The sequence below is a fragment of the Petaurus breviceps genome, unplaced genomic scaffold, assembly GCF_028583685.1.
Source record: "Petaurus breviceps papuanus isolate PSGF00001 unplaced genomic scaffold, PetGlider_PUasm1.0 90804, whole genome shotgun sequence".
In the NCBI taxonomy this organism is placed as follows: Eukaryota; Metazoa; Chordata; class Mammalia; order Diprotodontia; family Petauridae; genus Petaurus; species Petaurus breviceps.
Genome location: NW_027187348.1, coordinates 3,091,337 through 3,115,975, shown reverse-complemented (window position 1 = coordinate 3,115,975; position 24,639 = coordinate 3,091,337). Strand labels below are relative to the sequence as shown.

Here is a 24,639-nt window from a genome sequence, read left to right as displayed (position 1 = left end):
CACTGCCGGCATAGATTCCCTCTGTGAATACTTGGCCAATCTGCCTTCTTTTCTTATATTTGTTCTCATTAGTGTCATTCTTACTTCCTCTATAGCCCCATCTGGCACTGTGCGATGTTGGAGGCAAGGGTGATGGCTCCACTGTCCTTGATGGAGAGAAGTTTGTTAGGACTTTTGTTAATCTTTTTCATCTTTCTTCTGTTTGCAATTCTCCTTTCATTTTCATCCATAATTGTCCTCAGAATGACTTTGTTGGATACCCTGCCAAGTTTTCTCTAAACTGGTTTTACCCTCCACGGCTTCTCTCTTCTTTATGAGGTATTTCTCATAATCATCCATCATCTTTCTTCATAAGATTCTGCAAACTAGTCTATATTCTAACCCAAGAATTGTCTTCAGCAGCCATCTATCTCCATTTGACAAATAAGTGAGATATTTGCCAGCTAAGGAACTTTCTGAGAAATTTCAGTCTTCTTGTAGTGGTAATTAATTTGTACTGGTTAAACTTGAAAATAAAATTACAGCCACTTTTAACGTCATTTGTTGTCCATTTTCCATTTCTGATTTCCAATTATTTGTTTAAACAAGTTCAGGGTTAAATTGTTTACATTATACATCATATTTTTCTAATTAGTGTTATTATTTTTCACTAACAATGTTATTAGCTCCAATGAGTCAATAGTCTGACTACATACAAATTGTTGATTTGGGAATAATTAACATCAATAACAATCATTTTCCTATTAAAATATAATCAATTTCATTTTTAAAAATATTGTTTGGCACTCACCATATTCAGCACCTACGGAATCTTTTCTTTAAGAAGAAAATGTTCACAGTATGGAGGCATATTGACTTCTAGATAATCTACAACTTGTTGGCTTCTCCCATTATTCCTTCTTCCTCAACCACGTTTTCCCACATATTTCCCCCAAGTCTCACTTTTTCCCCTCCTTTACATTCAAATCATCATTTATACAAGGACATGGACAAGAGTCACACAGGATGGGTAAACTCTGTAACCCTCGGTAAAACATGAGCTCTTTGATAACAGGGACTACTTCATTTCTGTCTTTAGATCTCAGTTCCTAGTACAAAGTAGGCATTGGTTAATGCTGAATTAAACTGAATAAATCTTAACCCCAGCCCTGGGGACAGGAAAGGAAGGAGGGGAAAAGGAAAAAGAGGTAAGGAATTTATAAAGTAAGAAGAGAACGTTAGAGAGTGAGGAAGAAAAGATAAAGGGGACATTGGGACCCCTGAATTTTTTGCTACAAAGCCGCTAGAGTAGGGACAACTAGAAGAAACACCCAGAGAAGAAAGGGTGAAGGACGGACATCATATTTCTATGCTGCTCCCTCTTCCTGTTTACCTCACACATACCTATCATCATCGGAAATTTTGTGTACCAAGGAATAATAATATTAATAATAATAAACTCCCATTGATAGAGCACCATAAGGTTTAGAAAGTGCTTTTCCCCACATATAACCTGTGATGTGGCACCTACAAGTTTTTTTATCCCCTTTTTGTACATGAAATCACCGAAGTTTCTAAAGGTTAAGTAATTGGGTAAAGATCACACAACTATAAAGTGGCAGAATCAGGGCTCCTCTCCTAATTCTGTGTCTGGTCCTCCTTCTATTACATCCATATCATGATTCCTAGCTATGGGTGTTCCACAAGGTTCTGCTCTAGGCCCTCTTCTCTACTCCCTCAATAGTCCCTCTTAGGTAATCTCATCCTGGGTCATCTCCAGTTGTCCTAATCGACATCTTGCCACTGTACCCAGATGGCTCCAGAGGAGATAGTAAGGCTGGTGACCTTGCACAGCCCTCCCTCACTTAAATCCAATTCACTTACAAGTCATGGTATCATCTTCCTGGTGTCACAGTCCTCTTCAAGAATAAATAAATCGGGGCGCCTAGGTGGCGCAGTGAATAGAGCACTAACCCTAGAGTCAGGAAGACCTGAGTTCAAATCCAGCCTCAGACACTTAACACTTACTAGCCATGTGACCTTGTGCAAGTCACTTAACCCCAACTGCCCTTCCTAAAAGCAAAAAAAAAAAAAAAAGAATAAATCAATCTCCGTCCACCTCCTTGCCTCTCCCTTGTCCTAAACCACTGTGGAAGAAAAGGCTGTACTCTCTCAGCCTTCCTCTCAAACAAATGCAATCCCTTTTGCTCCCCTCTCCCACCCCTTAGTTTTGGGCTCTCTGCATCTATGAATAAAGTCCCCTAGTACAATGGCAACTTATGGGTAGAAATCAAAATAGCATGAAAGGAGACACTTGTAGCTGTCCCAGAATTCACTAGACCACACCACTTTGCTGGGAGGGGAAAGATACCTCTTTCTTCACAAGAGGAAATTGCTTGCAGATGTCCAAATACCAGATTACACCAACATCAGAACATACAAGCAAACCACAAGTCTGGCCAGAGGAGAGAACACCCAATTTCAAAAGGAACACATAACACCAGGGAAAGAGAAAGCAGCTGCTGAATCATCCCTGGGGGTCTGGGCAAGGCCAACCCACAGATCTGTCAAGTGTTTCTTGTTCGTTTGTACCGTGTGTGCATGCGCGTACAGCTTTTACTGTTCCAGCCCTGGCTGATCGTCCTCCGAATTCTTTACAGGGGCATGCAGTGTCTAGACCACACAATTTTCACTGAATAACCACGGAATCACAGATTTAGAGCTGGTGAGGAAACATTTTGCAGGTGAGGAAACTGAGGTTCAAAACTGTCTTGAGAGTGGCAATGTGCTTCAGTTAAAAGCACAATGAGCTCCCTCTGAGCTCCAAGTCCTATCTATGTGACCCTGGACCTCAGTTTCCCAATCTATTCAATGAGAAGACTGGATTAAATGATCTCTATGGTCTCTTTCAGCTCTGGATCAGATGACTATCAACTTCACAGTGCAGTTGTTGAGAGAAGTGCAGGCTGAGTGACGCTAGACCAGTCCCTAGCCTCCTTGTTCCCTCATCTGTAAAATGGTACCTATCAAAAAGCTGTAAGGGTCAAATATGCTAAGTTAGTCAGCTGGTGGGACAGTGCATAGAGAGCCAAGCTTGGAATCGGAAGATCTGAATCCAAATCCAGTCTCAGATACTAGCTGTGTGATCTTGGGCAAATCACTTAATCTCTACTTGCCTCAGTTTCCTCAATTGGCAAAACCATAGCACCTACCTCCTAGGGTAGCTATGTGGTGCAGTGGATAAGGTAGTGAGCTTGGAACCAGGAAGACTCATCTTTCTGAGTTCAAATCTGGCCTCAGACACTTAACTAGCTGTGTGATCCTGGGCAAGTCACTTATTCTTGTTTGCCTCAGTTTCTCATCTGTTAAATGAGCTGGAGAAGGAAATGGCAAACCCTCCAGTATCTTTGCCAAGAAAACCCCAAAATGGGGTCACAAAGAGTCATATACGACTGAAATGACTGAACAACACCTCTTAGGGTTATCAACTAAGATAATATTTAGAAAGTGCACAGTGTCAGGCACAGAGTAGACACTTTATAAATGTTAAATATTAAGTGCTTTAAGAACTATAAAACTGTCACCTATTGCTATTATGTTATAGATTAATATATTAATGGTCATTATAAAATTTAAGCTATTATTTTAGTGCAGTGGGAAGAATCGAGGATTCTTCTACCTGTGTGACCCTCATCAAATCACTTAATTTCACAAGACCTAAATTTCTCTGTCTGTAAAAGAAGAGAGCTGGGTTATATAACCTTCAAGGTCCCTTCCAGATCTAAATCTGGAATCCTATAATCCAATCCTATGTGTTAGATTTTATCTCCTCAGCTAGATCATCAGCTGCTTAAGGGCAGAAATCAGAACTTTTATTTCTTCTGTGCCCCACACAGTCTTGACCACAGCATATGAAAAATGCTCAAAAAATACATGGTTGTTGTTACTTGACATACTGAGTTTTACATGGTTTAACAGACAGAAGGTTGGACTATCAAGTCAAGAATCATGCCTCTGATACTCTAGCTGAGTGACAAAGGACAAGCTGCTTTAACCTCTCTGGCTATCAGTTTCCCTATTTGTAAAATCTAGGTTATACCTCCAGTGCCCACATCACAGGCTGATAGTGAGAATTAATCATTCATTCCTTGCTTGTCCTTCATACCTAAAGAGGACTGATGATACCAGGAAATTGGGGTCAAGGTACAGTGTATTGGCCTGTAACTGATCAAACCAAAACGATCATGGAAGGCTCTACGGCAGGTTGGGCACAAACAGCCCGTAGGAACAGTTGGGGTGGAGATGTCTCCAGATTTGTGCATCTCATGCTTCCTTTGTGCTATTGCGATTCTGCTTTGCTCACAGAGCACAGCGCCTTCTTTGATGCAGGCACACCATCTGTGCCAGTATCTCCCATGTCTCACAATTGATACCAAAGTGAGAACCAAATGAGGTGATAGATGAAAAGCTGGCTCTTATTGTTCACTAAAGCGTTACAAGGGGCTCTAGGAAATCAGATGTGTTTTCCCTATGGCATTCTTAAGTCACAAAAAAAAATTGGAGAGGGTGGTAAAATAATTTGTACATGCTTGGAGATGTTAAAGCTTCAATTTCTAATATTTATTTAGTAGGAGCGACCTGAAGATCATTGTTAGGTGCTGGAGGTGATACTGGCCTTACAGAACCTCACCATCAAAGGAAGGATTCCTTTACTTGACACACATTTATGCAATGGTAGGCTCTGGGAGTACAAAGGTACAGTACAAAGACAGCCTCTGTCCTTAAGGAGCTTATATTTGATCATAGTCTACTGGGGTTAAAAAAAAAAGACTACAATGCAAAGTGATTCACAGAAAGTGCAAAAAAGCCTTTTTGTTTTGAACAGCACTAATGCAGTTATGGTGGAAAATCATATATTAAAGTGACCTGTGTTTGTGCACATAAAATAAAAGTTAAGAACTCAAAGATTATATGTCATCTTTCCAAGGACAGTCAGGTGGTACAGCGGATGGAGCAGTGGGCTTACCGTCAGGAAGACTCATCTTACTGAGTTCAAATCTGACCTCACTCAGTAGCTGTGTGACCCTGGACAAGTCACTTAACCCTCTTCACCTCAGTTTCCTCATTTATAAAATGAGTTGGAGAAGGAAATGGCAAACTACTCTAGTATCTTTGCCAAGAAAACCCCAAGTGGGTTCAAGAAGAGTCAACACAACTGAAAAATAACTGAGCAGCAATAACAGCAACAAAAAGGTCCTTTACAATTCTATAGTCTCTGATCCTGTAACTATACCAGTGGTGTGCTGGTCAATGTTCACCAACAAGCTCTCTTAAAAAATATACATGTATATGTGTACATAAAAGACAGACTTCTAAGTTTATTCTGCATTATTATCATTTTCTCCACTGTACACGTCAATTAGCATACTGAGTAGGGAGAGCTGTAGACCTGGAGTCAATATCTGTGTTCAAATCTTGCCTCACATACTCAATAACCATGCTCTACTTTCTGAGCAACTGGGAAATAATAGCACCTACACCTCTGAGAATCATTTAAGGAACTAAAATAAAATAACGGATGTAAAGAGCTTTGCAAATCATAAAGCACTAAGTAAATGTCAGCTCTTAGTAATATTAGGTCTTCCTGACTCCAAGTCTAGGCACTATCTTTGATTAAAGGTATCATCCCTGACTCACTTCTTAAAGAGGCCTATTCACTGAATGGGTGTTTCCTCACTCTAGGTGAGTATGTGAAAAGGCCTTAGCCTAAAAGGGCCATGGTCTCCAACTACATACTGGGTTATCTCCAGTCCTCCTGATGAATATCTGGCCACTGGATCCAGATGGCTCTGGAGGAGAAAGTGAGGCTGGTGACCTTACACAGCCCTCCCTCACTCACTCAAATCCAAGTCAACTGTAAGTCATGCCATGAACCTGATGCCATGGTCCTCTCCAAAAATGAAGGACTAACACAATGCTAATTGGGTTATACACTTTGTCTCATAGGCACTTCACTCTATCTTTAACCTTTTTTACGTTGGACTGTCCTGAATGTTCTGGGAATCCAAATGTATAGCCAATCCTCCCAGACCAAAGACACACCAAAGGCTGGAATAAGGGGAAGATCCTGACCTCTCTCCATCTGGCTCCAGCACTGCTAGAGATGTACACATTGGTCTTGCTTGCCATGTTCTTTCCAACTGAACCTAAAGTGGAAAGGAAAAGAATTTTTTTTAATTCTAGAAATGTGCATGGTAACCAATCACCTCCAACAAGCAACTCGCTGTACTTTCCAACACCATCATTTTATGAAGAACACATCAAAAAAAGTCTGTATTTATTTGCAAATGACAAGGCACTTTACATTCCAAGGTATACATGGTCATACCGGTGGCAACAATGAGTCCAGGAGCTGACTCCTTGGAGAGGATGGGCATTCTCCGGAGCTGGAAGTTCAGCAGCTGACTGAGGCGCTGGGCCAAGTGCAGGGAACATCCATGAGAAAGCTTCGAGACAAAAGTTCCAAATACCCGTTAGCGTCTGATAAAAGACTCAGATTTCCTACTGGAGACGGAGCCCATTAATGTAAAGGCACCATGGCCAGACAGAGAAGGAAAGGAAATCAGACTCAGTCAGATACTCTCCACATTCCTTAAGGTGAAGAGAAAAGTGGGACAGTGCCTCCTCTGCGGTGGTGGGTGTGGAGCCAGGAGTGGCTGGGAGGACTACCTAATCAAAGAAAAGCTCAAAGAACAGCAATCAGGAATCACCCTCAACTCAAATACAGAGGAACATAATTCTCCATTTCTGCCTCAGATAACCTCTCAAGTGGCTTGGAACTAAAGGAAAATGAAATGATCCCATAGTCCTTATTTTCCAAGTCAGTGGAGACAGGTTTTTAAATATGATTTAAGCCATTCTGACAGTGACAGAATGAAAACCAAGAACTACAAACCAGAAAGGCCCTGCCTGATAAATTACCCCACAGACCAACGCAGGAGATGTAGTCACATACAAAGTGCACCCTTTTTGCAAAGGATTAAAAATTAAAGCATGTGGCATAAGAAACAAACTTTTTAATATGAGACTTCCAAATTCTTAAAACTTCCCATATCACTTGGGTTTATGCCCTTAGGCTTTATTGCCAGAAAAGGGAAAAGGGCAAAATCAAAACACTGCCTTTTGCTGAGCACACAAACAGCAATAACCCAGTCCTAGGTCACAGATTCAAGGGACAGCCTAGAATTTCCAACTACAAAAACTGAGTATGTGTTTATAGTGAAGGGAATAACCATAGCAAGAGTTTCTGATCCATAAATTCTTGTCTCAAAAAGGCCTCTCCGATGACTGTTTACCTTGCCAGCTTCACCACTGGGGAATAAAAACTGGAGCAGCTTGCACCAGTTCTCAAAGAAATATTTATTTACTAAATTCCTTTTTTCCAGGCTCATTTTTTACTTCACCTGCAAGGAAGTCTATTCATTTATGGCTTTCCTGTATCTGAGGGCAATCAGATTTTAACTGCTCCTACACGTTCCGGCTTTCACTATTTGACATCACAAATAGAAACTAAAAGCTGAATTAACAGCCATTCTTACAATTCTTAAGTAAATACATTTGTCAGAAGAAAAGCAAGACAATTTAGGGGCACAAGTGAGGTACTTTTACTTTAGATGAACTTTAAGGAGAGCAGCAGTGTTTTTTTTCAAGCAGGGCTTTGTCCCTTCCTATCCCTAAAATGCAGAAGGGTCTGTCTGAATTTAGCATAGGTCTCTGTTCTATAAGACACCACAATGAGGGATCAGGCCCTGGTGCCAGTTGAAGCGGAAAGAACAGGATACAGATTTCGGGGGCAGAGTCTTCGCTAGGAATTTCTAAAGGGCCACACATTCAGGTGTATGAAGTTAGGAGGCTGTGCAAACATGAGCATATGCAAATAAATTATGTCTCTCTAAACAGACTGACATTTTCAAGTGTAAATGCATTTGCTTCCTTGAAACATGTATTGAAATATTTTTCTCCTTGTTCTTTCTTGCCTAGCTCATCTCACTGCCCCAAATCTTTATGCACAGCTAGGGCAAAAGGAGTGACACAAAGACTCCCCAAGGCCACAATGCAAAGACCAGCATTATGGGGAAAGGGGGAGGAGACGAGGCAAAAAGTTTGTAGATAAGGAAGTGGTGAAAGAAGGCCACAAAAGGGAAATCTTGATACTAAAACTTAGTTGGTTACATATACCAAAATATTCAAAATATTTTGTGATAGCAAAAAAAAAATGGAAAGAAAGTAGATGCCCTTTGGGAAAAGGCATATCAAATTGTGGTACTGGATGTCTATAGTGGAATATCATTGAACTGTAAGAAAAATATGAGAAATTCAAAGAAACTTGGCAAGACTCATTTGAACTGAGAGTAAAGTAAGCAAAAGCAAGATTAAAAATATATAAAATGTTCACAATAATGTAAAGAAAAAATGACATAAAAAACATCAGAATTCAGATTAAGGCAATGACCAATTGTGATTCTAAAGGACTGGTGATGATGTATGGCTTTAGTAGAGAGATAGTGGGTGATAGGTATAGAATGAGGAATGTATTGTCAGAATAGTCATTGTATCTGTTTCTTTTACTTTTTTGTTAACAAGGGAGCATAAGAAAGGAGCAGAATAATGGGAAGTGACAGTGATATAAAAAAAGAAATCTAAAGCATCAATTAAGCTTTAAAAAAAAAACCTTAATTGGTATCTTTCTCAGAAAATAAGACAGATAGGGGTCACAGGCAGGACAAATTATAGAAAGAACTCTAACATATGGATGTGACTATAGAATTGTCAAAGAAATTATGTAAGAAATCATAATTACTACAGCATTATGTACTGATAAAAGCTGACACTGTGTTATATTAATGGGGATCCTTTATTATATCACCTTATTTTTTTCTAATTTGCATTTTCTCTTTAAAAGGTGAGAAGAGGCAAACCACTGTAGTCATAGGTCACTTTTCTCCTCATGAACATGGAAAACAAGATTAAGCAGCTGATACCTCACAGTCAATTTTTTCTCCATACTCAGTGAAGGCTGGAGCCTGAAGGAATTCCCAAGTTCCTCCTTTGTCAAAGGTGATGACCGACCTCATGTTCTCTTCACTCAAAGACCCATTAATCAGGGTGGCAATGTAAACTCCTTGGACTCCTTCCACTCGGTGAAAATCGGCAAAGGGTTCATTTGCAAAGTACCTACAACCAGAGAAAGCGAGGAGAGCTGGAGAAGGGAAAACCTGTTTGACTGGCATTAAGAAACAAAGAGTAATTTTATTTTATTGGAAGCTGAAGGATACTGATCCATTTGCCCTGCAAAAACCTCTGAGACAATAGATTAGAAGCACAGGGGATAATAGAAAGGGGGCTGGCTCTGGATTCAGGAGAGATCTGGATTTGAAATTTGCTACCTCTTACAGGAAACTTATTCTGATGCCCCCCTTGTTACCAGTATGCTCCCAGAAGAAGTTATTTTGTTCCTATCTCATGTCTAATTTTCTACCTACAGGATGTTTCCATCCCAAGATAACATAAGCTCCCTGAGGGCAAAAACTGACTGCCTTATTTTTGCCCTTACACAGTCAGCACCTAGGACAGTGCCTGACAAATAGTAGAATACATTTACTAAATGCCTATTGAATTGAACTCATTCTGGTGTAGATATTTATTAGTTGTGTGGTCTTAGACAAGTCACTTAACTCCTTTTATTTTTTTAAAGCAATCGGGGTTAAGTAACTTGCTTAAGGTTACATGGCCAGTTATTTCTGGGTGTGGTGCTGAGTATCTGAGCCCAGATTTGATCCCCAGGTCATCCCAACACTGGAGCTGGTGCTCTTACTTGCTGAGTCACCTGGCCGCCCCTCACTTAACTCCTTTGAGTCTCAATTTCTTCATTTAGAAAACAGAGATAACTATACAACTCGTACAGTTGTAATCAAAGAGTTACAGAAACATAAGTTGTAACAATATCATCATCATCATCATCATCATTATGCAAAAACAGAGCTAAGAAACATCATCATTTGTCCACTAGCAAAATTCTCTAAGGCTCTATACAGAGAATAATAAGCTAGGTTTCCAGAAACCTAGATCAGTGCTGATGTGCAGGAAGGGCCTAAAGTCTGAACTGCCACTGTTGAGCCATTCGATCTGATTCTCTAACCTGTAGCTCCAAGGAAACCTCTCCAAGGATTTATGTTGAAGACTGAAGGGGAATCATTCATTTTCCCTTTCTTGTGGGATCAGCACTGGGAAAGTTTGCTTTACAATGAATGAATAAATGAATTTTTAAAAAGCCTTCAGTAAGCACTCATTAGGGGACAAGTGCTGTATTAAAGCCCTGGGCATACAAATAGCCCCTCCTCTCAAGGAGATCACACTACAGTTTGAGGAGGCCACTCATAGAAGAGAGCTCTATTACAAGATGGATAAAAGAGGTCTGACAGTCATTAAGGCACAAAAGTTGGGGAAAGAAAGCCAGACCCAGGTGCTCTTAGAATATGTCTTAGGTTAGATCAGAAGGGTCTGATGAGCACAGAATCAGGGAAGAAGCTAAGACCTACTAGTTCTTCATTTTACCAGAAGGATTGTGGATTTCCAAGGCTTAAGGCAGTGTGGTACCATACAATACAAAGCTAAATGCAATCAAATACCTACTGGTCATAAATGGATCTCAGGGACCCACTTGCCCCTTCTGGCTAACTAAGCCAGGATATTATGAGTTTCACTGTGGTACTTTACCTTTGGAAAGCAGATTCATCCTAAATTATGGTACAGGTTATAACCATCATGATCCTGTGAGACTGGCACAAGTTTAGTTTTTTATTTTTAATTGGGGGATTCAGAGCTACTTTACTAAAAGTTTAAGATGAAAATTTTGCTTTTTATGCCTCAAACCCCACCTTCAACTATTCCAACATGAGAGGCTGTGTGGTATAATGAAAAGGAAGTCAGCCTCTGAGTTAGGAAGACTTCAGTTCAAATGCAGCCTCAGACACTTAATATGTGTGACCCTGGGCAGGTCACTTCACCTCTGTCTGCCTAAGTTACCTCATCTGTAAAAGAGGATCATAATAGTGCCCACCTCTCCAGATTGTTATAAGTATCAAATGAGATAATAACCTTAAAGCATTTAGCACAATGCCTGGTACATTGTAAGTGTTATATAAATGTTAGCTGCTATTAGCAATTATTCTTCTCCATGCCCTAAAGACAGTGCTGGTATGTACTGGTAACAAGAATTCTTCATTCAAAATTCCCTATCCCAGTGAAATCATAGGTCTAGTTAAAACAATAAAAATAAACATTTGACCATAAAATTTTCTTTAGCAATTGATAGCTGCTATGCTATCCTCTAGGCACAGGGAAATTCTACATTTGCTTTAATAAAAAAGGTTTTCTCTCTCTCTAAGGAAGGAGATGGGAAATGGAGGCCAAGAATCACACACTTGTGTTAATATGCATAGATTAAATACTGAAATCCCAGATAAACTGCAAAAGTTACAGCCTAAATAACATGTGAAATAAGGTTTTCTACTGCAGGAGGTGGGGGGGGGGTATAATGTAATGTAACTCAGTTATTTTTGTCCATTTACCTTCCTTAGAATCTACTTAAGGTTTAATATCTTGCTGTTCCATATTTACATCAATTTTCTCAACCTGTTTTTTTATTCTATCATCATCAATTGATTTACTTCAAGTTTAATTGCTTATTTCAAATGTCAAGGAGGTCTGAGCTTCCCTAATTAAAACAAGCCCCACTCCTTTCCCCAGGTCAGATTCCCCAAGCTGGCTATCTTTTCTTCCCCTTCCAAGCACAAACATATCCTCTTCCCACACTTTTTTTCATCTCTCTTCTCTTTGCCCCTGCCTCTCTCTTCTGCCTCTGCCCTCAGCTCATCCTGTGTGTTGTTTGAGGGGATATTTTTCCATTTCATCCCTGGTCTGCCCTTGTTTGCAGCACTCTCCTTACGGCTTCAGCTTCCCAGAGTGCCTCTCGGCAAGGGTAGTTTGCTATGCAGCTCACTGCCCTGCAGGCTGCCCTCAGATGCACTGACTGCAGGATCCAGCCCGGCTAGCCATCTACAGCCAAGCACAGCCAGCCTTCCATCTTCTTAACAATTCAACCACGCATCATCACTGGGACCTCAGGATTCCTCAGTACCGCTGTTCTTCCAACACCTCATTTTCCAAATGTTGCTAACCACAAGCACAGCGTTCAGCAGGTACCCACCTTTGTTCCATTATTGAAAGCTCCTTTTCTCAAATTTTAAAAGAATAACTTAAAGGAGTGATGTTCCCAGTGACCAGCTATGAAACTTTGTCCTCCCACTGAGCTCAGGCTTTGGCAATCACTTCAAATGAGTCCCATTTCCCATCATAAGGGAGCCTTCTAACCCAGGATCAGAGTTTAGGACTGGAAAGGACCTTCAAAAGATTACCTAGTCTAATCTCTTTCATTTTCAACAGATAATGAAACTGAGGTCTAAGAAGACAACTGACATGCCCTCACACAATCCAATTCAACAGATATTATTAAGTGCTCAGACCAGATAGTGTGGCAGAGTGGACAGTGTGCCAGATTCAGGGTAAGAAAAGACCAGGATTCAAGTCCCACCTGTGACACGAGCTTTCTGGGTGACCCTGGTTAAATCACTCACACTTCTCAGTAGCCTGGATAATTTCCTAAGAATATATAATGTTGAGTAAGTGCTAATCTGCCTTGGCAGAGGAAATTCCCTCACTGGGAGTTCCCTATCACAATGAAATCCTAAATCCAGGCTCATCTCACCTCTCATGAACCAGGCAGTATTCCTGGCAAAAAAAATGAAAACAGATAGCTCCCTCCTCCAGCAGTATACATTCTACTGTGGGGCGATGGGGGGTGGGGTATTTAATATTAATAAGCAAATACAACATAAATACACAGTAATTTGAGGAGTTGGAAACACTAATAACTGGAGGAGTCAGAAAAAGTCTCTTATGGCTAAGCCTTGAAGGAACCTAGGGATCTCAAGAAGGAAAAGTGAGGAGAGGAGAGGAAGATTCCAGGTATGGAAGACAGTGAGTCAGGACATGGTATGTTGTGGCCCTGGAACCTGGTCAGTGTCACTGAAAGACAGAGCAGGTAAGCAGAGAGTAACATCATCAGCCTAGAAAGAAAGGTTGGAGCCCAGAACCAGAAGGAAATTTCTAACCTAGTTCCTCTGAGTCCAAAACCAGTGCCCTTTCTACTCTAACAAAAGGCATCTCTATGACTTGCCAGTTCACCTTCTAACTAGAATTTTAAAAATCAGACAACATGGGGCCACCCATATGGACCAATCAGAATAGGTCTAAGCCCTAGGGGAAAACATTGTGAGAAAGTAAGAATGATTAATGGGACAGGCTGCTGTGTAACAGCAGCAAGGCAGGAGTGGAAAAGCACTGGACTGAGAAGCAGGCGCTCAAGGCTCTGATTCCAGCTCTGCTACTGATCAGCTGTGTGATCTTAGATGAAGCACTTGACTTCTCTGGGCCTCAGTTTCCTCAACATTCTCTCTTTCTTACCTATTTTCTTTTCCAGTTGTTTGAAGGAGGAAGAAGAAGAGGAATTGGAAGAGGAGGAGGAGAATAAGGAATAATAATGGACATTAATATATGCATACACCAAGGCTCTTTGATTTTATCAGCATGGAAACTCTCAGAGTTTCCACCAACAGAAGCCCTTCCGTGAGTCCACAGATAAGTCCTAAGGAGGTACCTGAAGCATTTATGTGGTTTATCCAGGGCCCCATAGATAGCAAGGGTCAGACAGAGGAAGGTTTTGAACCTACATCTTTCTACAAGCCCAATACTCTGACTTCTCTCTATGCCAAGACTGATATCTGACACTTTATAGTTTGCACAATACTTTAAATATGTTCTCTCACTGGAGCCCCCAAAGCAAACTTGTAACACAGGTATTACAGGCATTATTATGCCCATTTTACAATGAGGAAACTGAGACTCAGAGAGGTGACAGAGATACCCAAGTCTCATTCATCCCACCTGCCCCCTTCCCAAGTCCCTAGAAGATCATCACCTGACACTTATTACTGCACAGACTAGCTAGAAGAGACCTTAAGGTCTCATTAGATCTAATCACATACTCATTTTACAGACGGGAAAACTAAGATACAGCTGTTAAGTGACCTGCCCAAGGCCCCACAAACATTCAAGGATCGAAGTGGGTTTGATACCTGTGACTCTAACTCCAAATCCACTCCCCCTTTCTGTACCACCTGCTTTCCCTCAAAAGAGTTTCTATACAGCTCTTCCCTTTAACAGTCAAAGCCCCATAAAAAGTTGTTTATACTCATTGCTTCCACTTCTTAACCTCCTATTCATGTCTCAATCCCTCAAAATGTGGCTTCTAATGCTACTGCTCAACTGAAGCTGCTTGTTCCAAGATCATCATGATCATCTGAATACTAAACCCAACGTTCTTCTGCAGTCCTCATCCTTGAATCCTTGGCAGCCCATGACACTGTCAATCATCCCCACTCCTAGAAGTTCTCTTCTTTTATTTCCATGACTGTGCTCTCTGCTGGTACTCCTCCTTCACGTCAGACCACTCCTTCTTAGATCATTATTTGGCTTACACTCCCTAGGAGGACGGGAGGGAAAAGGGAGAGAGTGGGGAGGGAGAGGAAGAGGTCCCCATCACTTCAGAGGTGAGAAAAGCCCAAACCCTCTCCTCCTACAAACTTCCTGTTTTCACTGAAAGCACTATGAGCCTTACAGTTACCTAGGTTATTATCAGGATGACCATCAAAGAAGTCATAAAGTCATGGCACAAGAGGACGAAGATGCAGTCAGCCACAGCAGTCTACTGGTGGGCTGCATGAGAATAATAAGCTAATAATAATGATAATATATAATAATAAGTATAAGCCAGGTAGCCCAAGCTTCTCCTGCACAGAAAAGGAGTACTGAATAAACTCAATTCAACGGACACTTTTGTAATGCCTGTAGTATGCAGAGAACCGTTCTAACCACTGAAAAAGAAATAGATTTAGATAAAACCTGGTCATAGGGGAGGCCAGGTAGCACAGCGAGTAAGAGCACTGGCTCCAGTGTTGAGAAGACCTGGAGATCGAATCCCAGGCTCAGACACTTAGCACCCACCCAGAAACACCTGGCCGTGTAACCTTGAGCAAGTTACTTAACCCCAATTGCTTAGGGGCAGCCAGGTGGCTCAGTGAGTAAGAGCACCGGCTCCAGTGTCGGGATGACCTGGATCAAATCCGGGCTCAGATACTCAGCACCACACCCAGAAATAACTGGCTGTGTAACCTTGAGCAAGTTACTTAACCCCGATTGCTTTAAAAAAAAAAAAACCTGGTCATAGCCTTCTTGGAATTTAGACTCATGGAAAGTACAGGTAATTAGAATACATAATAATAAGTGCATTAAAAAATAAAATGAAAGAGAGAGAGGAAGGAAGGAAGGAAGGAAGGAAGGAAGGAAGGAAGGAAGGAAGGAAGGAAGGAAGGAAGGAAGGGAGGGAGAGAGAAAGAGCAAATGAATATTTGAAACAGTATACTACATGAGGCCCAAAAGAGGTTATTATTGAGAGGAGGTTCAAGGAAGGTTTATTAATATTTACTAATTACTCTAATTAAGTAAAAGGCAATGGATAAAGTTGTGTTTAGAACCAGGAAGGCTGAGTTAATGTCCTGCCTTTAATACATCCTAAGCTGTGTGACCAAGGGCAAGTCATTAAGCTCAATACTTCAGGCAACTCTCTCAATCAACCAACCAATCAACAAGTATTTATTAATTACCAAGTACAGCACAAAGGTGCCAGAGAGAAGTAAAAATAATCCCTAATTTTAATGAGGTTATATTCTATTAATGATACAAAGCAGATATGAGATAATGATGGGGCCCCAGGATGGCTGAGGGGGAAGGTCTGCAGTGGAAAAGCTATCACAGAAAATGGCACTTGACCTGAATCTCGAAGGAAACCAGGGATTCAGAGATTCCCTCAGACCAGACACTGAAAACAAGCTGCCACTCTGCATTGCTGGTTGGCTGCTCTACACAGGGAGTTACCCAAACCAGAGCAACCACAAACATCTGGACTCCGCCTCATCCCCCCCTCCCAAGCTACCTGTAAGCACGTCAGACCAACAATGCTGGCTTGCCTTTATCTGATGTTGCTTTCCAAATGTTTTCCCCGCCTCTAGGTGTACAGACCCAAAAAACAAAACAAAAACAAGTGACTTCAAAGAATCCACTACAATGTTGATATGTCTGCCTATGTGGACATAGCCCTAAACCTCAAACAGATTTCCTGGCCAAGGAGTTTGGGGTGGGGAGAAAGGCTAAGGAGGGGGGAAGGGAAGGTGTGGCTGTCATCTTACCTGACCAATGTGTCACTGCCTGCTCCTCCAGGACTGTAGTACAGGACATTCTCCAAGGACAGGGAGAACTTCAATCCCTCTGCCTCAGAGATGTACAAGTTGGTGCGGTTGTTGCTGTGACTGACACACACAAACACCTGGTCTTCTGAGGCATCTGCAATGTAATATTCCTTTGGAAACAAAGTGGAGAAATAAGTCAGGAAAAGGCTGCTTGCCCCAAAACTGGACCAGAAAGGCCCTCCCAAGAGCTCTGGAGGTGTCGGTGGACAGAGGCAAGCACACAGATCTCCCCAGCTCTGCAAAGAAGCTTGTTCAATTGTTTCTATCCCCTGGACTTGCTGGGACTAGGCAGGAAAGGGGATGAGAAACCAAGGTCGGTCAGGTGTGTAGCAGCAGCCTCTAGGCTGCTGAGTCCACAGGTTAATCTTCAAAACCTCCTTTTCTCCTTTGACTTCTTTTTCCCCATATTAATCTTACCAAAACAGCTGTCAAGGAACAAAAACACATTAATCTGAATTTCAAGTCACTCCATCTTTCTTGGTGGAGAGGGGAGGTACTAGTAGTTCCCAAGTGACCCAAAGAAGGAAGCTAAAGAATGAGGAAGCAGCTGGGAAAGAAGGCTTGGATAATACACAAACCAAATAATTTACTCCTAAATGGTAAGGAGCCAAATACAGACAATCACTGGTGGATTCAAAGCTGCTAAAGCCAAACTCCCCTTGCATGAAATGTACCCCTGCACTTTCCCATTTTCTACTAATCCACACTGATATTTTTTGGGGGGGGTAGGAGGGCAACTGGGGTTAAGTGACTTGCCCAAGGTCACACAGCTAGTTTTTGTGTTAAGTGTCTGAGGTCAAATTTGAACTCAGGTCCTCCTTACTCCAGAGCTGGTGCTCTATTCACTGTGCCACCTAGCCACCTCCCACACTTATATTTCTTTTTTTTTTTTTTTTAAAGCAATCAGGGTTAAGTAACTTGCTCAAGGTTATACGGCCAGTCATTTCTGTGTGTGGTGCTGGGTATCTGAGCCCGGGATTCAATCCAGGTCATCCCAACACTGGAGCCCGTGCTCTTACTCACTGTGCTACCTGGCCGCCCCCACACTTATATTTCAAGGCCCACATCCAATGCTACTGCCTCCAAGAACCCTTTCCTCAGCTTGGCCCATGCTCGTGTCTGTGCTCTATAAATCCCCTTGGTACTTATAATTCATATCACACATCTGATCCCTTAATCAGAGACTCCCTCTGATCATCTGCTGATCACTTTTATATCTATTTTTGTCTCCTTCACTAGACCAGCAGTTCCCTCAAGAACCAGGATCATGGCTGAAAACTTAAAGCTGGGTGTGAAGCAGGCTCTTCAAAAATGTGTGTTTATTCGGCCTGACTTCTTGTCCCTTAATAATGGCTGACTGACTCTGTGGCACCACATGCCTTGCCCAATCTTCTTCTACTTGAGGCAATAAAGTTGTCAGGTCAGATCCAGCTCAAACAATGAAAACAGGCAAATTACCCCGGACAAGCAACAAGCACCCTGAATCGCAGTGCCCAAAGCCTCCCCCTGACATCTCCAACCACAAGGGACATCCCTGGGCATCGCCAACCCTTCTTCTGCCCACAGGAAGCATGACAGGAGCAGGTGAGTGGGCAGACCCTCCCTCTCCCTGGACAAGCCAATTCCACTCACGTTAATGGGATGCCTGGTGACAAACTGGGCGGCTCGCATGGGCTTTCGGCCAAAAGAGACCCAAAGCTGGACAGAAGACTGCTGCTGACTGCCCAAGAGATGCTGCCAAGAAGAAAAAGAATTTCAATTAATTACATCAGATCAGAGTCGCTTTTGCAAACAATGAGAAGGCAAACCACTCCAATTCTGTGATTCCCGAGTGATTGCAATAAAAGGCAAGGAGCAATAGGAAGGACAGTGGTGCCCATGATTTCATATATAAAAGCACGCAATGGGGATACAATTTTTCTTTGGTCATCTTTGATTTGATGAACAGCCTGTGTTCACTTTTTGTATCCTCAGGATTCCAGGAAAACACAAGGTAGGCCCTGCAAAGACTGAGTGGAAGATATGGACCAGAGTCACATAAAATGAGCAGGCATAAATGGGTAGTGACCTGTATCATTAAAGGGGTACCTACACTGATGAGCTCTCAGGTACATTTGAGCATCTGAGTAATATATGATCAAACAGAATTGTAGTGTACCTTTTTCAGTAAGTAACATTTATGACACAGGAGAAAGGACTGCAGATTAGACAAATTTTATTTTACTCCAGGATGTAGTCATTCACACATATATCTCACACTTATTCTATACACACTTAGTGATGAAAATGTATGCACACTTAGCATTGTCAAATCCTGGAGTCCAAGATCTGAGCTCCAATTCTACCTCAGACACTTACTGTGTGTTCCTGGGTAAGTCACTTAACTTCTGTCTACCTTAACTTCCCCAGCTGTAAAATGGTTAAAATAACAGCACCTACCTCCCAGGGTTATTGTGAGGATAAAATGAGATATCATTACAGAGATATCTGCTGACTTTCTTATTGGAGATTTCAAACTATTCCACAGACATTGTCCCACAGACACTGTCCCACAGACATTGCAACTTCTACATGACCAAAACAGAACTCACCCCTCTTCCAAACTTCCATATTTCTGTCAATTTCTTCCATCATCTTCCCAGCCTGCCTGGTTTACAACCTCACTGTTATTCTCTACTCCTCACTCTCCCTCACCCCAAATATGCAATCATTTGTCAAATCCTGTCATTTCTGCCTCTACGACATTGCTCACCCCCTTCCTTCTTGGAGGACTCAGTCATCCAGCCATCACCTTAGTTCACATTCTTATCACCTCCATCCTGGATTATTCCAACAGCTGTTGCAAATTCACAGCAAATTAGCTGTTCCTAACTGTCTTCCCTGCCTCAAGCCCTTCCCCATTCCACTCAAATCCATCCTCCAAACAGCTGCTAACGTGGTATTTCCTTAAGTATAGGTCTGACTATCACTCCCCTAATCAATAAACTCTAGTGACTCCCTATTACTCTAAGATAATATATAAAATTCTGCTTCTCAGTGAAGTAGGATGTTAAGCCATTTACTGTAAGTGTGATGGGTTAGATTCAAGTAAGAATTTGAAAAAGAGAGGGCAAGATTTCAAAGTGTCATTGTGAGGGATGGGACAAGAAGCCACAAAAAGAAGAGAGTAGAAGGACTGTCACACAGCATTGAGGGTCCAACTGAGGGCATTCCTCCTCTTACTTTCTATCATGAACAGATCTTGGAAAGAATTCATTTCTTTTCAAGACATTGATGTGGAACTCAAAGGAAAGCAAACAATCAGAAATTACCCAAAGATTATGAGCATGGGTAACTGGGGAAATGGCAGTGTGGAAAGAGAAGTAGGTCAAAGACAGTCTTTCAAGTGTCCATTAAGGGGAAAAATAAGGAAAATGACTCAGAAAAGAATGATAATAAAGAAGAGGAAGATGAAGCATAAAAGAAGAAAGAAGATGAGTTAGCATTTACATAGTGTTTGAAGGTCTCCTACTTTCATAATCTCAGCATCATCCTAGAGCCTATGCACCTAATCTGATCAGCTGCCACATCTTGTGGGTTTCCCCTTCACAACATCTCTTACATCTGACCCCTCATCTCTCCACTCACACAGGTACCACCTTAATTCAGTCCCTCATTACCTCTCACCTAGATCATCCCAACAGTCAGCTGATTGGTCTCCCTGCCTCAAAACTCTCCCCATGCAAATTCATCCTACACAATGCTGCCAAAGTAATTTTCCTTTAGTGTAGATCCAACCATGTGACTCCCTATTCCACCAGCTCCGGTGGCTTCCTACTGGCTCTGGAATAAAATATAAATTCCTCTGTTTAGCTTTTAAAGCCCTACACAACTTGACCCCAATCTGTCCTTCCAGCAACTCCCTTCAACACTAGGTGATCCAGTCAAACTGACCTTCTCTCGTATCTCAGACAAGATGTTCCATCTTACATCTCCATGCCTTTGACTTGGCAATCCCTCAGGCCCAGAAAGCACTCCTCGTCGCCTCCACCTCACTGAATCCCTCTCTTCCTTTAAAATGCAGATCAAGCATTGGCTTCTGCCTGAAGAAAGTCTTTACAGGTCACCTCGATGCCCAAGCCTTCTCTCCCTCCCTGATTACTTCTATTTACCTAATGTGTGTGTGCGTGCGTGTGTGTGTGTATACACACACATATATACATATATGTATATATATAATTTACATTTATGCTTTATATATTTTATGTGTACTTGGTGCCTTCTCCCCTATTAGAATGCAAGCTCACTACAAGTAGAGATCACTTCATTCTTTGTACTTCCATCCCAAGTGCCTGGCTCAAGCAGTTGCTTAAGAAATACCTGCTGACTGAGACAGAACACTGATTCATTTGATAATATATGTAAGAAAAAAAAAGCTGGTGAGCATCCATATTGGTAAAAAAAAAAAATCTCAAGTTTATGTCCTATGAAATCAGTTGATTGCTGTCTTTAAATGTTTAAATAGCTATCACCTAGGAGGGGGTTAGGTTAGTTCAGTTTGGCCCCAGAGAGCTAAATGAGGAATGACTGGGTGGAAAAAAAAATAAAAGCAAAATTAGTTTCATGTAAAAAAAAAGAAGCTCTCAATAAATCGAGCTAATAAACAGATCAGATGTAGGCTTCTAAAAGTGGAATGAATGATCTGCCTTGGGAAGTAGAGAGTTCCCTCTCTTTAAAGGTCTTTAAAAATAAAGGCTGGATGGCCATTAGTTTGGGGCACGTTGCAGATGGAATTTTTCATTTTTTCAGGTATAGACTGGATTGGATGGCCACTGAGGTCCCAGTTCTGAAACTGTGTAAAACAGGAGTATTGAGAACTGGCAGAAGAATGCAACCAGGAGAATACAACGTCGTGGAAGCCAACAGAGAAAGTATTCAGGAGGAGGGAGTCGTCAACAGTGCTAAATGCCATACAAGAATCAAGGAAGAGGGGCGGCCAGGTAGCACAGCGAGTAAGAGCACCGGCTCCAGTGTCGGGATGACCTGGATCAAATCCCGGGCTCAGACACTCAGCACCACACCCAGAAATAACTGGCCGTGTAACCTTGAGCAAGTTACTTAACCCCGATTGCTTTAAAAAAAAAAAAAGAATCAAGGAAGAGGAGAACTAAGAAAGAGTTAATGGATTTGGCATCAGAAGGTTTCTTATGGTGGAAATGGAAGCTAGATTACAGAGGATTTTGTAATAAACGATAAGGAAGTGAAGAACTGAGCCAACAGAGCTGCCTAGAGATGTCGAATGGGTTAACTCCAGAAACCCAGCTGAAGTACAGAAGCAACTGAAAAGAGGATTATTACTCATCTCCCCTGAAGAAGTCCTGCAACAAATCGTGATTATCCATGCTGATGAAAGGAAGAAAGTGGTATGAATAACCCAAAACTACTTCTAAATGACTTTGCAATCAATTATGTAACTTGGACAAAAGAGACAGAGACAGAGACAAACTCCTTACATTTATACAAAGTTTTGGTCTTGCTTTCCTCATAATAATGCTATGTTCAGTAGATAGTTCAACTATTTTCATCCCCATTTTACAGATGAAGAAACTAAGGATCTCAGAGAGATGGAATACTGACTTGTTCACATTCACAGTTATGAGTACCAAAGCTTGGGTAGGAACCTAAATCTCCTGATTCCAAGTCGAAGGTTCTTTGCCACAAGCTTTAAACAGGATCAGATTTTAGATCAAGATATAGTTAGGAAAAAAATCCAAATGGGGTGTCCTTTGGAAAGCTGAGGCAAATTTGGGGAGACAAGACACCTCATCCAACATTCCTTAGAAATGAAAAGTCATGAAAATCTGGTGTCTTGAAGAAAACAGAGAAGCCAAATATAGCAAGTTTAATGAAGATGAACTGTGAGCATTAAAAGGTTTATAACTCAGCATTTCCTGGCTCTCTGTATCCCAAAAAGGAGTAGCAAGGCTAGAGATCCAGCCCAAAAATCTGGGTGGGAAAGGATTTCCTTGGGAAATCACTGTACCTCTCACTGCTCCAGACAACTCTCCAAGATTATGAATTGCAAAGAAAGTACTGATAATTTGCATTAGTGGGAAGAGGCTTCCTCACCTGGGAGTTCCCAATCCCTATAAAAATCACAGGCCCATTCCCCCCTCTATTTTGTTATCACAATATATAAACGCAAGTGGCAAATTTCAGTATATCTGTTTGCTACCTGCCATTCTCATAAATAAAATCGTATTTCCCTGCCCCTAATGGGGATCGCTGGGAGTCTCTCTGCTGTAGGTGCATCCATGTGTTCTGAGGGTGGTGACAGAGAGAACAGAAAACAGAGGGCATGTCCACGGCAGGAGGCAGAGGGAGGGGAAAATATGGCTGAGGCCAATGCAAATGGTCTGGCAACCAACCATACAAGTCCAAGCAGAAAATTTTTTAAAACCCTGTGAAATGTAGAAAACAGGAGCCCCTCTTTCCTCTGGCCACCCCCATCTCTACTGCACCACTAAGGTTTCCTCCTCATCTTAGGGGGAAAATGAAAAAGAAAGAAAAAGCCCTCTTCCTTCTCTGGGCTCCCCCAACCACAAGGTTGCTTGGTTCTTCATTTGCTACTGTCATATAAATAAATAAAAACCTGGCTATGTAAACCAGGGCTGACTTCAACTGTTAACCCCGTTAAATGTGTCAAGAAGCAGATGAACTGTTTAGAGGTTACTAATATGCTTTGTCCCTAAGTGTAGCCAATGGAGGAAAGGCCTCAAACACAGCAAAGAGAGAAGCTGCCAAGGCCCCAGGAGACAAGCCAGGCAGCTCTGGAAGGTCCCGTTTGTCTTCTGACTCCTACAAGAGGCCATTTGACCTGAGTACCCTCAATGTCTTGTTCACTTATCTCAAAATCCCTAAACATCAATTCCCTCTCTCTTGTTCCCCAGTTTATGACCAAGAAATAGGAGGCCCTTCTCTTTGTCAAGGTCAACTCCACTATGTGTATATCAGAAGATGAGATCTTCAGAAGACTGCATTGAGTGTGTGTGTGTGTGTGTGTGTGTCTCTCTCAATATGTGTGTTGGTGTATACATATATGTGTGTGTGTATATATCCTCTCTCTCTCCCTCCTTCCCCTCTCCTTTCTTTTCCTTCCCTTCTCTCTCTCTACATATATATATATATATGTATATGTATTTATACATCCTCTCCTCTCCTTTCTCTCTCCCTCTCCTTCTGTGTATATGTGTATATATATATATATATATGTATAAATATATATGTATTTATACATCCTCCCTTTCTCCTTTCTCTCTCTCCTTCCCTCCCTTTCCTTTCCTTTTCCCTCCCTTCTCTGTCTCTTCCCCCACACACACACACTGGTTCCCTCCCTGCTTCCTTCAAACATGTCTCTCCTTTTCTTAAAAAAGAGATCCCATGATCTTTTCAAACTAGCATCCTCTATCTTCTCCACCCTTTCTCAATATCCCAGAAAAAGTTGGAAACAGAAGCTTGGTGCCTCTATTTTTTCCTCCTTTACCCTTGTCACACACACTTTCACTCATTCCTTAACTCTTTGCAGTCTGGCTTCTGACCTCATCCCTTAACTGAAACTGTTCTCTCCCAAGTTACCAATGACAGTTTAATTGTGAAATCTGATAGTCTTTTCTCAGGCCTCATCCTCTACCTATCTGCTGCATTTGTTAATGCTGACCTCCCTCTCCTACTAGATATTCTCTCCTTCCTGGGTTTTCATTACACTGTTCTCTCCTGGTTCTCCTCCTACAAATCTGATTGGTCCTTAGTCTCTTCCACTGCCTTGTCATCCACATGATACCACATAACTCTGTGTATCCCCCAAGGTTCTGTCCTGTACCCTACTCTTCAAAGAGGTACCTCCTCCTCCTCCTCCTTCTTCTTCCCCACCACTTTTCAACTCTCTTCTCCATGTTGTCTTCCCATTAGAATATAAGCTCCCTGAGGGTGGGGGCTACTTTGTTTGCTTGTATTTGCATCTCCAATAATTAGTACAGGGCTTGGCTCACAGTAAGTGCTTGATAAATTCTGTCTATATAAATATAAATGATATATAGATAAAGACGTAGATGACAGATGGATGGTTAGACAGACAGACAGACAGACAAACAGATAGATAGATAGATAGATAGATAGATAGATAGATAGATAGATAGAT

The 24,639-nt window shown here is 41.7% G+C and overlaps 1 protein-coding gene across 1 annotated transcript in view; it reads right to left on the bottom strand.

The window, feature by feature from the left end:
- SORL1 (sortilin related receptor 1) overlaps positions 1–24,639 on the bottom strand; it is a 207,312-nt gene that overhangs the window by 123,089 nt on the left and 59,584 nt on the right. The window contains exons 7-11 of the mRNA XM_069070073.1: positions 18,096–18,197; positions 16,404–16,573; positions 9,021–9,213; positions 6,368–6,485; positions 6,112–6,185 (exon numbers count right to left, since the gene is read on the bottom strand). Of these exons, the coding sequence (XP_068926174.1) occupies positions 6,112–6,185; positions 6,368–6,485; positions 9,021–9,213; positions 16,404–16,573; positions 18,096–18,197 (657 nt within the window). The remainder of the gene's footprint in view (positions 1–6,111; positions 6,186–6,367; positions 6,486–9,020; positions 9,214–16,403; positions 16,574–18,095; positions 18,198–24,639) is intronic.